The sequence below is a fragment of the Cheilinus undulatus genome, linkage group 3 (assembly GCF_018320785.1).
Source record: "Cheilinus undulatus linkage group 3, ASM1832078v1, whole genome shotgun sequence".
Classification (NCBI taxonomy): Eukaryota; Metazoa; Chordata; class Actinopteri; order Labriformes; family Labridae; genus Cheilinus; species Cheilinus undulatus.
Window position 1 is genome coordinate 49,134,249 of NC_054867.1, and position 14,502 is coordinate 49,148,750.

General features: G+C 39.9%; 1 protein-coding gene across 4 annotated transcripts in view; it reads right to left on the minus strand.

The window, feature by feature from the left end:
- Positions 1 to 222: 222 nt before the first annotated feature.
- chd5 (chromodomain helicase DNA binding protein 5) overlaps positions 223 to 14,502 on the minus strand; it is a 98,705-nt gene continuing 84,425 nt past the window's right edge. For 3 of the 4 annotated variants that reach the window (XM_041816596.1, XM_041816605.1, XM_041816589.1), the window contains exons 34-40: positions 14,271 to 14,414; positions 12,220 to 12,328; positions 11,898 to 12,030; positions 11,552 to 11,747; positions 6,514 to 6,677; positions 5,254 to 5,380; positions 223 to 2,148 (exon numbers count right to left, since the gene is read on the minus strand). In XM_041816596.1, the coding sequence (XP_041672530.1) occupies positions 2,021 to 2,148; positions 5,254 to 5,380; positions 6,514 to 6,677; positions 11,552 to 11,747; positions 11,898 to 12,030; positions 12,220 to 12,328; positions 14,271 to 14,414 (1,001 nt within the window). In that variant the 3' untranslated portion in view covers positions 223 to 2,020. Of the gene's footprint in view, positions 2,149 to 2,333; positions 2,390 to 5,253; positions 5,381 to 6,513; positions 6,678 to 11,551; positions 11,748 to 11,897; positions 12,031 to 12,219; positions 12,329 to 14,270; positions 14,415 to 14,502 lie in introns of those variants that run through there. The other variant, XM_041816615.1, reaches the window with a different exon arrangement.

Consider the following 14,502-nt stretch of genomic DNA (forward strand, 5'->3'; position numbering starts at 1 on the left):
CTGTGGCTTTAAATGTTACTGAGCTGTCTAACTCAGCGCCTGACCACGCCCCTCTCAGAAAATTGATATGATTTAATGGAGGAGGGCGGAACTTTCTTAAAAGCAGGGAGTGCCTATTAAACCTGGGGGCGGTGCTAACTCCCCACATGACATCATGAGGGGAAAATCTGAGAATGGCTTGTTTCAGCACACATTTTCCGGAAGGTGGAGAATGGGGTTCTGGTACTTGAGGGGATTTTGGACAGGCCAGGTGCACATATTTTGTTAGAAAAACCTTAAAAATATTGGCATAATATGTCCCCTTTAAAAGCCACTGAAAATCACTCAACCACCATTCAAACAGTGGCAAACATTAGAGTTTAATCATAGCTAATGGTGATTCAACATGGAAGATCTAGTTTAGAGTGTTTCAGAGTTAATATTCAGCTTTTGGATGGTGTAAATACTTTTGATAGCAAGATTGTTGGTAAAGGCCAATTTCACTGGCTGTGTATTGGTAGCCAGTATATAATCAAAAATATTACTTTGCACTGAAATATATATCAACATTTAACATTTGATGTATGAAATATAGCCCCAGTATCCAGGTGGATTTCCACTATTGATTGCCTTTTTTGTTGCTCAGTAAAAGAAGTAGTAAAATGAAAACTACTGCTCACATTTCTACAATTTTCAGCCTGAATCTCAGTAGTTAGCTTCCTGAAAGTGTTTGTGATTCCCATATTTGAGCATGCCGTCAGAGGAAAATGGCCATCATGTAAAAACATCTGCACTTCTGTGGAGAAAACACTGCATTAAAGAATACATGATTATCTTTTTAAATGGCACCAAGTAACCAAATAGCATCTTATTTTAGCTTAACATAAAAAGAGGCAGACAAAGGCTCATTCTGAGACAAAAACTAGACTTAAAGTGAGATTGTGCCTTCAGCACTCATGTCCTTATTCAGTTCTAACAATGATAGGGAGACGGGAAAGTCCCTGGATGTAAGTAAGAGAAGAAAAAAGCCACCCTCCACTCAGGACTGCTCTCAGATAGCCCTGTCTGTGGATGTAGACCAGATGAGTTTCTGTTTATAGTGCAGTCCCACTGGTCCTGGCCTGGGGTTAAGCTCTACAGCCACTACTAACATTCAAATATAGTAAGAATCACAAATATTGTACCGTACACAGTAATACTCAGTCCTCTCTTGCAAAAAATCAGCGTCTTTTCCTTGCTTGATCTCCATTTTCATTGATTTCTTCCATGTGTGTACATATTTTCACTAAGTTAGACCTATGTGAGGTAAAATAAACAGCAGTCTCTGAGTATATACAGTACAAGAGGCCGGCCCTCACTGGTGTCTGCAGTAAAATGTGTCTGCAGGCTCAGCAGGAATCACTTTCTCCACTTTCACCAGCAGGTGGCAGTCTTTCAAGGATTCAGACAGACTGTATCCAGCTACTGCATACATGATCATAGTCTCTGATGCTGTCAAATCAATAATTTATCCACTGATTACTACATGAATGACAAAAATCACATTTAAAGTAACAATATAGGCCTTCAAATGATCAAACTGTGACTCAAATTGTCCTCTCTCCTCTCCTCTCACTGATGGCCACAGTCACAGTGTTGTGAAAAAACAATGGGCGCAGGGAATGAAAAAGTCAAAGCCAGCACCAACAAGACACACATTCGTAGATTAAAACGAGCCTTAATCGTGAGCATCGGACTCTCAGACAGGCCAGCTTCCTTGAGTTTCACCTTGTAGCGCAGCGCTGAAAAAAAAAATTCCACCTCTCCTGGCAATCAGCTCTGCAGCACAAAAGCAAACAACTCCTGAAATACTTCTACAGTCCTTAAAAGATAAAAGTGCAATTGTTAAGATAGATAGATCTGCATTAATCAAAAAGTTATTCATCCTATCCGCAGACAGAGAGCTTGATTTAAAGATTTAAAAGAGGAGGAGATGGGCGGCTGTCATCCATGCACGCTCCATCCCTGTGGCGTCTAATCTCAGGTCAGCTTCAGAGCTCGTCTAGTCTTCGATACAGATGACATCACTGGGTTTGCCTGACTTGAGGTCAGGAGTCGCCACGTCTCTCAAGGAGTCGAGTGACTTCTTATCCAAATGGCTTGTAGGAGGCGGAGGGCCGTTAGAGGACACTACAGGGGAAAGAGGTGACAGATTTAGGTGAATATTAGAGCAAGATTTGTTTGACATAAACCACATTATAGTTTAAGATATGAGATTTAAGATGTTGTTTTTCATTTAAGAAACTTCATCATCTTATTTAAAAAACAGAACATAAATTGAACATACCCATAATGTCTGCAAACCCTCAGTGTGTGTGAAACTAAGGTTAGTACGATAGGTCAAAGTTGAATAAGGACGTCGGTCTGTCAGCTGTGATGGATGTTTACAAGAAAGGAGAGTAAGAATAAGAATTAAAATTCTTTGTTTTTTGTTACAAAAATGTCTCCCTAACATGGAGTAATAATTAATTAATTTACCTATAATCATGTTGTGCATCTTTCCCTGACCTCTGACTCTGTAGATGTGACAGTCATTTAGAATACCAGTTTGGAAAATGCTTTAGATGGCCATTCAAGTTCTGGTTAACTTACAGGAATGTCTGTGCATACATGAATAGTCTAAAATCTTTATTGGTTGTAGGGCTGGGTGGTTAAAATAAATCTGAGAATATTTAAATAATGCATATTATATTATATGATGCGCAGAAGTCTATATCTTCTATATAAATGCTTTACCTTCTCTAAGCTAGACTTACAACCCTACATAGCATGATTCCAGATGGGTTTACTCCTTCATGTGGGACCCAAACTGGACTGAGCCTTCTGCACATGCAGTGGTCTGATGATGGAAAAGTAAATCAGCACAGCTTGGTTTGGCTTGGTGCGGCCAAAAATCATTGTGGAAAAGCCCCACAGTTCTCATTTATCCCCAGTGCAATTCATTTACATAATGGCAATTAGCCTTTAGGTTGCTCTTGTTCTTCTTGCGCAGTTACTGCTCATTTGCACATCTTCACATTGCACTTTACAATGGCAGTAATTTTTCCAGTTCAGTATGAGCTCTGGACTGACTTTTATTGCTGATTTTGTGTATGTTGTTCTTTATATTGTGTTAATATCATTATTTCTGATTTTCAGGCTTCTTAATTGGGTCTTATTTCACTGCTGATGTTGACCTTGTGTATGCTGTCTTTTGTGTGCTCCTGTTGCAAATTAATTTCCTCTTGTTGAACAGAAAGAGAGTCTGCATATTGACATAATCTAGGGCAGTGGTTCTCAACTGCTCTGGCCTCAAGAACCACCAGTCTGTCTTAGAACAGATCGTGACCCGAGTTTCCAAAAACTTTTCAACAACGTATGTTTAGTTCATTGAATATATTGCAGTTTGGAGCATGATGGGACCAAAACACCTGATATAAAAAAGGGACAAAACTGACAAATTTTATACTTTCTTTCCACATCATTTTGTGTCAATATTTGCTAATTTTCCAGAGAACTGTGTAATTACTTCGCTATCATGGGAAAAATAGCCATTTATTGCAAGAGGAGGAGCTAAAACAGCTGAAATATTGATCAAACATTAAATGTACCCAATTTCACAGTAAAACATGGTAAAATTAAAAGGTACTAATGCATTTCCAATAAGGACTTAAGGACTTTTGCCACCATGTTTTTTCAGACACCAAGTTATGACCCACTGAGAACTACTTCGCAATCCACTTTTGGGTTCTGACCCACCAGTTGAGAACCTCTGATCTAGGTGGATAGCATGTATTTTATTTGTATCCAAAGCATAGATATATATGAAATGTATAGAGCTCTTAAGTTTCTTCATGTTTTTGCTGTTAGATGCTTGCTAACCTGTTGACATTGGCAACCAGAACATAGTCTAGTCTTGCAAAAGGGGGTGGTGGTGTCCCACATTTCTTTTAGAGGCTAACCCAGCAAAGGATAACCATTCTTCATCTTGGATATTTAGTTCATCTAAAATGGGCCTTTAGTATTTTTGTCACTACACTTCTACTGTTTTAGAGAACAGGGCTCATAATGAAATTAACAGACCAAGAAAAGCAGATTTATGGCCCACAGACTTTAGGCTGAGACAACATGACGATACATTTTGAGTAAACATGAGCATTCCTCTGTGGGTAACACATAACAAAGCAATACACATGCTCACAATACTTTTTACTGCCTTTGCCATCTTAGGAGAGTAGATTTAGAAGTGTTTATACTTAGAGAAGTGGTTCTGAACTGGTCTTGCTTCAGGACCCACCAGTACTTTAATGACAAATCACAAACCCTATTTCCAAAAATTTTCAACATTGCACACTTAATTCATGAAAAAATTACACAGTTTGGATCTTGGATGGAACAAAGTATATGAATGAGAAAAAATAGGAAAAAACTAATGCTTTTTTATACTCTCTTTCCCATGATGATACCCATTTTTTGCCAGATATCTTGAGGAATTACCTCATGCAGATTTATTATTGCTCCATTTTTATTTTAGGCACACATTCACAACCCAGAGAAATAAGCTCTGCAAAATCATTTTTAGCCCTGACCCCCCCAGTTGAGAAACACTGCTCTAGAGACTGAAAAATAAATATATGCACTTTGCATGCCTGTGTATCCCCTGCATTGTACAACCAGGCGTACTGGCCCCTTGTGCATGTAAACACACTGAGGGATCAGCACCAATCAACACACTGAAGGAGTTAAGCTTAAAACCGGCAGCCCTCAAACCCTCCTTTGGAGACACAAGATGCCTGGTGTAGAGAATGCTACCAGTGCTGCAACTAATTGACATCACGGTACTACTGTCAGTTCTGAGCACCATTTCCTCATCTTCAAGGAGATCAAAATTTGGTTTCACCACTACTTTGACACTGTTTGGTTTGTTCTCTAAAAGCGAGGGGCATGCACCCTGGCATGTTCGACATGTGCAATCACAAGTGCACTGTTTGTTGTCTTGTCTGTTATCCCTGCACAAAATTCTGAGGAAATATCTTAAGGTTTTGCAACTTGTGCAATGCAAACTTTGCACTGATCTGCTAACAAGTTTTAACACCCAGCCCTAGGTTACAGCACAAAATACTGATGTGTGAAAGTATTTAGCATGTTTGTTATATGCTTGTAAAACATTGTTTCCCTCACTGTTTATTTAATTTAAATCTGTGTATTATCTCCAGTCCAGATATGTGGTTTGATACAGTAAACATGGATCCTCACCGCTGACATAAGGGCCCAGAGGCATCTGACTGTAGTTGACCATCGGCTGTCCACCGGGTCCTCTGAATCCTCCTCCAAAGCCGCTGCTGTACATCTGAGAGCAGCCGAAGCCGCCCTGACTGAAAGGCTGAGGCACAGATATAAGAAAGCCTAGTGATCCTGCTGCATACTGCAACCTAAAACAGCTCCTTTAAATAGAATAGCACATTACAAACAGCATGCTTAAGTCTTTTACACAACATTTAGCAGTTATGAGGGACTCTTTAAGGAGAGTTTTCTTCCTGCGGTTGGAAAGTAAGCAAATAAAAGAAACAAAGGATTGAAAGTCAGATTGCAGGCTGTTTCCTTGGTTACCACTCAAGTTGGTATGGCAACCAAATAAAGCACAGTCAGGGCACATGAGCGACCACACTGCTTCGCTGAAATAATCTCTTTCACTGTATAAAAGAGAATTAAACAGCCTTGGTGAACAGGTTGCAGGAAAACATGAAAGTAATGAGACAATGAAGCCTTTGTTAAATCCTCCGGGACCCAAGTGTGGAGAAAAAGTGGGGAAAGTAAACAATGTAAGAGAGATTCTTTTTTTATTCCATTACACCTGGGGAAACTCCTCCATGGGGGATTGGGAGTCTGAGTCTCTACAGGATTTTCAGGGTGTAATGCGGTTGCTGAGTCGTGACAAAAGAATACTTCAAAGTTTTTGGGCCGTGGATTTTTATTTTTTTTAAACTTACTCAGGCCTGCGGCGTATTTTAGAGAGCTTTGTTTTATCTCCATTAAGAGCTGCCAGCCTTGACTGCTATTTAACCTGCTAAAATCCAAACTATCAAGGAAAAGACTGATAATTCTTTGCAAAGTCTTCAGAGCGCTGCTATTCATTAAATTATAGATAGACAAGTGCATAAGTTCAGTGCTCGGAAATTGGATGGCTGTCCTCACTGGTGCAGATGGAATAAAAGAAATATAGATGGATAAAACTTTACTGAAATAGCATATAAAAGCCAGATATTGCACATTTTGACACGGTGGATGTGGTATACACCACATTTACAGATGCAGCAAACACCATCATGGGGCCGTGGCTGATCAATGCTATGCCCCTGGATTCGAGGAGCTGATCTGTTAAGCCTTTAAGCACATATTGCACTAAGCATACATTTAAAAAGTTAAACAAAGGATTGGCTTTCATTCAGCCAAATTTTGCAACCTATCATCCCTATTCTGGGAGTATCCCTGAACTTTTGCAAACCGTGTCCTTACCTGCTGCGGCGGAGGCTCATTCCCTCGACTGGTGAGGCGGCTCAGGATGCTCCGCTCAGACATCTGCAGGCGGGCCGACACCGGCGGGATCCTTGACAGCATGTTGGGCAGACGTGTCACGTCAGCTTTCATGTCACTCAGAAGCTCCTCCAACTGGTTCAGCACTGTGAAGGCATGAGAAACACATCATAAATGTGATGTTCACACTCATTGGAAAATTTCACATGTACCACCCTGATTCCAAAAAAGTAGGGGCACAGTGTATCAAACTCATTTTTTCATAACAGAACATAAACAACATATCAGATGTTGAAACTGAGACATTTTACCATTTCTTTATGTTGACCATCTACCATCCCCTCCTTCTTTTAACAACAGTCTGTAAACATTTGGGAAGTAAGGAGACCAGTGGCTGTAGCTTTGGGTGAGGAATGCTGTCCCATTCTAGCCAAGCAGCTCAACAGTCCTGGGTCTTCTTTGCTGGATTTTTAGGGCCCGAGCACAGAGGGTGCAAGGACCCTATTGAAACTGGTCAGGTTCATCATTATTACCTCTGCCAAGGAGGTTATGTGATCGGCAGGGTTTGTTAGTCTGTCAGTTTGTTTGTTAGCAACATAACATAATCTTCAGGAAATGTCAGAAATGGCATAAGGAAGAACTGATTAGACTTTGGGATTGATCCGGATCACCATCTGGATCCAGGAATTTTTTCAAGGATTCTGTACTATTAGGAGATAGGCGGATTGGCGAAATGGCGGAGTGCTTTTCTAGTTATTGTTATTTATATACGTTTTGAGCTTTTTTGGGCCCCTCATCTGGGGGGGCAGTAGCTCAGTCTGGAAGGAGCTCAGCCAGAAGGAATTGGGCTGGAGAGCAGAAGGTCGCCAGCTCAAGTCCTCGTGGGAGCGGAGCCCGACCCTGGCCTGGTAGCTGCAGAGGCTCCATCACGTCCTGAGCAATGTCCAAGTGCCCTGGAGCAAGGCACTGAACCTCACGGCAGGGCTTAGCAATGAGCAGCAAGGCCATCACTGTATATGTGTGTAATGTGTAAAAGCAACGAAACAGTGTAAACTCTGAATTTCCCTTCAGGGATAACTGAAGTACGACTTTACTTTATCTTCAAAAACGTAAAAATTCGGCACATATATGTTGGGTGTGCAAAATACAAACTCAAACTCAAACAGGAAATCTTCAATTTTGAATAATTTAGCCAAAATTGAAGAGTTTGTAGCCTGTCCCAGGGGTCATTCTCCATTGTCCTAGTTCATTTTATGACATGCCAAATAAGTTCTATTGACAAAAGGTCTGGACTGCAGGCAGGCCAGTTCAGCACTTGGACTCTTCTATTGTGAAGCCATGCTGTTGTGATGGATATGGTATGTGGTTTAACATTGTCTTTCTAAACTATGCAAGGCTTTCCCTGAAAGACACGTCTGGATGGGAGCATATGCCACTCTATCTACTTCTAGCCTTGGTTCATTACTGCCTCTTACCTTTCCAGCCTTTTGTTACCCATCCTGTGTTACGGGCATTACATTAAAAATGAGATAATATTTATCATGAAATGGTCTCAGATTCCACATCTGATGTGTTTTTTATGTTCTTTTGTAAATACGTTTTTGTTTACATTTTACACAGCATCCCAACTTTTTTGGAATTAGGGTTCTAGTATCCTAATTGAGAAAGCCATCAGAGAGAAAACAAAAGACAAATGCATCAGAATGTTTTTCAAAAACCACTGAAATGAATGCAAACTTCGAAATTAACAAACTAGAACACAATTTTTTCCTTTAACATCGTATAAATCTTTTTAGTAAATATTTCCATGGGGAAGGAATGATGAGAGCTTTTTCAGTTTTTATCCCATGCCATAGTGCAAAAAAAAAAAAAAAGCTAATTTATTTTGTGTTCTGGGGCCTGAAATTAAACACGGACGATAATTAGTTCCATAAAAAATTAATTGACAGAAAAATCAATAAGATTCACAGACAACAACATTTAACAGCCAAGTGTTAAACAGTCGTTGACCTTGGCCTCCTCACCCTGGTAATTAATTAATGTTTGTGAGTAAAAAATCATTACACAAAAAAGCAGCTGTGTCAAACACATCTCTACAATCTCCTCATCTAGGGTTACTGTGCACTTTTGATAACAAAGCGAGCAGGGTGTGATGGTTGTAGTTCATTCAGTTTTTGTTGCATTTCTCTCTCTCTTTCCCTTTTCTATTCTCTCCTCCTGTCTCTTCATCAGAGCATGTGCTTGTCAGGGGGCTTGGCTTCTCATGGTGCAGCAATGAGGCACACCTGTCCACAATCAACTCATCTACTCCAATATAAAAGCCTGAGGGTCTGTTCGAGAAGTCCAAATACTTCTGAAGTCCTCTCCCATCCATTTTCCTTAACCCTGGTGAAAAACATCACAGGGTTAAGGAAAGGTGGGAGTAAGAGGAGAAGAAAGGAGAACACTGGTGATTAAGAAATCTGATTGTACTTTTCCTAGGCAGAGGATATGGACGTGATGTGTGTTATTTGAGTAAAAACTACAGTTTAATGTTGATGGACTACAAAATTCACATCTGTCACTTAGCACACCGGGGCCAGGCACTATGTGAAAATCTAGAACAGAAGAAACGTGTCTCCTAATTAGGGATGTTCTGATACCATTTTTTCCTCCCAATACGTTTCCAATACCAAGGTGTTGGGAGTCAGCAGATACCAAGTACTCATCCAATACCAGTGTGAACTTTCTGGACTGACATTTTTGTGCCTTTATTTGATAGATGAAGGACAGTGGACAGAGTCAGAAATACGAATGAAACCGGGGGAGAAACATGCAGTGAAGGGCCTCAGGCCAGATTTGAACCCGGGCTGTCTGCGTACGTGGGGCACACCTCAAACCACTAGACCACATGTGCCCCAGAATAGCAAATTATTTTAAGCCTGTGTTTGACTCAGAGCATGGCTCAACAAATAGAATTATAATGTACAACATCTCTGTGACCCTAAAGTTGTTTTTCTACTGATTATTGAGTTTTACTCCTAAATATTAAAATAGCATTAATACAGGAGGCTGCCTCACAGGCTCTCTCCATCTTTCTCTCCATTATGCTCTATTCGGGCAGTATGACAGAATTACGGAGCAGCCTGCTGGCTGACAGATCCTCACAATGAGTACACGTTATGGCAGTTAGCATTCACGTTAGCATTAGAGCTAGCAGTAATAGCAGTAATAAACAATCGTAATTCGATTAAAATGGATGAAAAGACATTCAATATTGTGTTTTCTGGTGTAGATCTAATAATTAAAGTCCCAATAGCCACACAAGCTGAAAATGCTGCCGCAACAGATTCAGTGGCATCAATAGCACCAATAGGTAAGCAAAGCAGCTAGCTTCAAGAGAAAAAAACACGTAAGAGGCAACAAATTATGGTTCAAAAGTTATTTAACTTTTGATAAACTGTGTCACTTCTTGTCTTGTACAACAGCGCCGATCTGGAATGCATTTTTACGACCACATTCAGAGAAAAACTGTCACGCATCCACTATTCCTTGCTGCTGCAGTGGGTCCTTTAATTCTTCACTGCTCTAAAACAGTAGCCTGTGCATGATGTGCTTTCCTGCAGCGAAGAAGAATTGATTTCCAGTTTGTAGTACTAACATTCAGCATGGCTAAACGAAGCAAAATATAAAGCTAAACCAAATGGTATCGGATCGGTGCATAAACAGGGCTACTCGCAGATACCAATACCTGCTTTTAAAGCAGTTTCAGACGTATTATCAATACTGGTAATGAAATCGGAACAACCCTTCTCTATATCTGAATTTTCTTCATTGTCAGTGCGACTATATAAATGACATTCATTAGTTTAATTCCCAAATTTATATATTTTAATTATTTTTTATATTTATTTCTACTTTTGTTAATATTTCTCATTTCTGTCTCTCTCTTGTTGAGCTGCTGTAACGACCAAATTTCTGATAGGGGATCAATAAAAGTTTATTTCATCTTCCTTTTATTTTGCAACAGTATCAGATAGTTTTGTTTTATTGTCTACCTATCCATCCTGCCTTAATTCTCTTATTTCTGTTAACTATATAAGTCTACTCTGGTTTCGTCTTTCTTTCAGCTCATTTTGTAAAAGGCTCTATAATCTGCAGAGAAATTGAACAGACTTTATCATGGCCAACACTAGAATACCTCCAGGTCATTTTACTCAGTTAGGAACCTTCCTAAGCAAAAAGCACTATTCGAACTGACCCTGGGGCCCGGACCCTGAAGATAGAATTTTGTAGTCCACAAATGTTTAAGTGTAGTTTTTAAACAAATAACACACATCACGTCCATAACATCCACCTAGGGATAGTGCAGTTGGACTCCGTAATCACTGCTGTTCTCCTTTCCTCTCCTCTTACTCCCTCCTTTCCTTGACCCTGTAACATTTTCCAGCAGGGTTAAGAAAAAGTAGATAGGGAAGGACTTAAGAAGTTTTGTAGACTTTTTGGATGGACTCCTGGTCTTCACACCACTACTCTGTCAGACAATTCTGTCTCACAAGTGTTTTGATTCCTGCAAGTTTTTAATTCATACTACTGTGTGATTTTGATAACTGCTGAGATATTTCCAGTGTTTTCCAGTCATGATTAAAATTTTGAACTTCACGAGCCAGTCCGCTCCCTGTTGCCACTGCCTGCCTTTTTGTTGTCTTTTGAAAATAAACCCTTTTTTTTTTTTTTTTTTTTTTTTTTGAGTAAGTCTTCTGATTTTTGGGATCCAGTTAACCAGTACTAAACATGCAGGATTCCTTTCAGTGATTCTTAGGGGGTTTGGGGAAATTTGACCTTAAATCAGCCTTAACTCTTTCATAAATGTTTAATGCATAGCCTGATTTAACAGGCTAAACACTGACATTGGTTCAAATCAGTCATTTATCCCTGTAAAAGTCATCTGTGTGAGGTTGTTTTGTGAAGGTTAACCTTCCTTTGGCTAACAAGACAGAAAGAGCGACGATTATTGCTGTTTCTATTTTTAACCGCAGACCTTTGTGCAGCACGGCATTGGCAGGCTTGTTCCCAGCCAGAGACTCTTTGGACAGGTGCTGGTGGGACTCTGCCAGACATTCCACCTCAGTGAAGCGAGTGTTCAGAGCCATGGCCGGGTGACTGGGGTCCTGGGTCATGTTCAGGTACGCTGCCCGCCTCAGCTGCTCCTCGATCACTAGGGCCTGCTCCAACAACTGCAGAGGGGAAAATAGAAATATAGAAATGATGGAGAGAGATAATATTTTAGGAATAGTTTCATTTGTATTCAAGGAGAACAAATCTTTTAATCCTTGAATAAGTTGAGCTTCTTTCATCTATTTACACTGATAAAGATTTAGGATTACCTTGAAGCGGCGAGCCAGGAACTTGTTCTTCATCTCCAGGTAGTTCCCCTTGTGTATCTCCGTCTTGAAGGGCTCATTGAGAATGGCATAACGCGGGTCATTCTGGATGTCCTGCCAGCGAGCGTAGCCGTGTCTGAGATAGATTCCCAGTCAAGGAGAAACAAACAGCAGCAGAGAACCTCATAAAATCCCTCTAACAGAAAAGTTTTATTTCTCTCCTTACAGTTTGTAAATACCACTCCTTCAGCTGCGGCTCCCTCAGGTCACCAATAATTACATTACTTTTCCAGATGCTTAGCTCACACATCGAGGGGAAGGATACGTTACAATGCCAGCCAACAGCCAGTAGTCATGGCGACGGTGCCAGATGTCATGCATCTTTCCAGACGACAGCGCTGCTCGCTCCTCAGTTTGCCAGAGGGTGTGTAACTCTGAGTGTGAGACAGACGTTTTTACAGAAATATAAAGTTATACTCTAGACATTTATGACTCATAATGACAGCTCAGAGCAAATTAACAGCACAAACACACTTCAGGGCAAAACTAAAGAGATTTCATTGTCCCGTCGTTAGTAAATAACCTGCAGGGAGACACTGGAGCACAAAACTGAAGAGTATTAAAGACAGAGCACAAGTTAAATGTAGAGGAGAGATATTACATGAGGCCTACAGAGTCCCTATGAATAATCTAATGGGGAAATTTTGAACAATGCAATGTAAGAAGTCTTCAGGCATACACTATATGGACAAAAATGTTTGGACGCCTGACCAACAGGGACTATTATGACTGGCATTCTAATACATGCACTTTTATATGGAGTTGGCCCCCTTTTGCAGCTATAACAGCCTCCACCCTTTTCAAAAGGCTTCCAACAAGAGTTTAGAGTGTTTCTGTGGGAATTTGTGCCCATTCAATCTGTGGCCAAACAATGGCAAAATAGGCAAAAAGTGGTAAAATTTTGTCAAAATGGCTAAAAAGTGGCAAAATATGGCAAAAGTGGCAAAAAATGGGTTTAAAGTGATGAAACAAGCATGGCAAAATTGAGCAAAATGTGGCCAAACAATGGCAAAAATGATAAAAAGTGGCAAAATAGGGTTAAAATTGATTTTAAAAACAATGATAATAAAATAAAGCAGCAAAATTGGACAAAAAGCAGAAAATTGGGTTAAAAGTGGCAAAACTGGATTAAAAAAACATGGCATCTGGGTTTCAATGTCAAGGAGAAGAGGGAAACATTGTCCACAATTGGTATAAAAGTTGCTAAAAGGCAAAAATGTGTTAAATTTGGCAAAAAGTTCTAAAAAAAGGTGACAAAAATTGGTTAAAAAAGAACAAAAAGAAAGAGCTGGAATGGCAAAAGGCAGCACAAATGGGTCAAAGGTGTCAAAGAAGTGGGAAAAATTGGTAGAAAAATGGGTCAATTGGTTAAAAGGTGGATGAATACATCATATCAAAATTCATACCCAATAATAGTTCTCAGCAATTTTCAGCTCCTAAATGAGGAAACTGTTAGCTAGGTCGCTAGCATCACTGCTACCAGTAAAACATACTGACATTGATATTAACAAATCACAACTGGGGAGGGCCCATTCTCTGGGGTTTTGCTGTGGGTGAGCCTGATTACAGTACTTTGATAAAGGTTTTAGTAATAACATTCAGTCGCACAAATTCCCAAGGCCCACCTAGACTTGCCTCTTTTCACACCATTTGAGAACCACTGTGCTAGACAGCTTAGAAATTAAAGGAAACACATCTAAGTTTTTATCAACTATTTAACATCTTTGTTCATAAATGTGTTATAAAAAAATGTCATGTGATAACGCATGAAAAATGATGCCTGATACTAAACATGTATGACAGATGAATGTGATGGCTCACAGTCATGTGACAAGTTTGATTTTTGGATTAAGGCGATGGATGCTTATTGCATATTACAACAGAGGAACTTTTAGTAGTAATGCTAATGCACCAGAAACAGGGGTCTGATGGGATGGGTGTAATTCTGCCTGACTGAGGATGGGACAGGATGTTCTTTCCCAGTCTTGGGCCAGGAGTAAAATGTTTTTGTGGGCCAGGATCGGGGTAGGAATAACAGTCCTGTGTCAACCTTTATTTCACACTGAGAGCATGTCTTGTAAATCATAAAATGATTTAAATTATTCTGTAAATATCTAGTGGTCCAGTCCCCAATCCTCATAATTTTTTGAAATCAAAAATAGCTTGCAAAAGAGATTATGCAGGAAAATTTGCCTTCTGAGAGCAGATCACCTCATCCAGTGGCTGATGTAAAGTTTTAATGCTTGCAGTTACAGCTGGGGTGCTGCAAGTGACCCTTCATTTGTCTTTTAGACAAAATGTCACCTTCATTCTCACCTGTAAAACCTCCATCAGCGATATTAAACATGAACTTGGTTTTGTATCCGTTTTTGTCCTCCTTCCTGTTCTCATCCAGGTCATCCAGGGTGTCTTTGTCTCCGTTCAATCGACCCTCTAATGCCTCTTCACTCTTCACATCATCTGCAAAAGCAACAAATATGACTATTAGGCTTTTTCTGCTGCTACAAGCTGCTTTGTTTTTAAAAAATGAGCAAATTTATTCTATCAT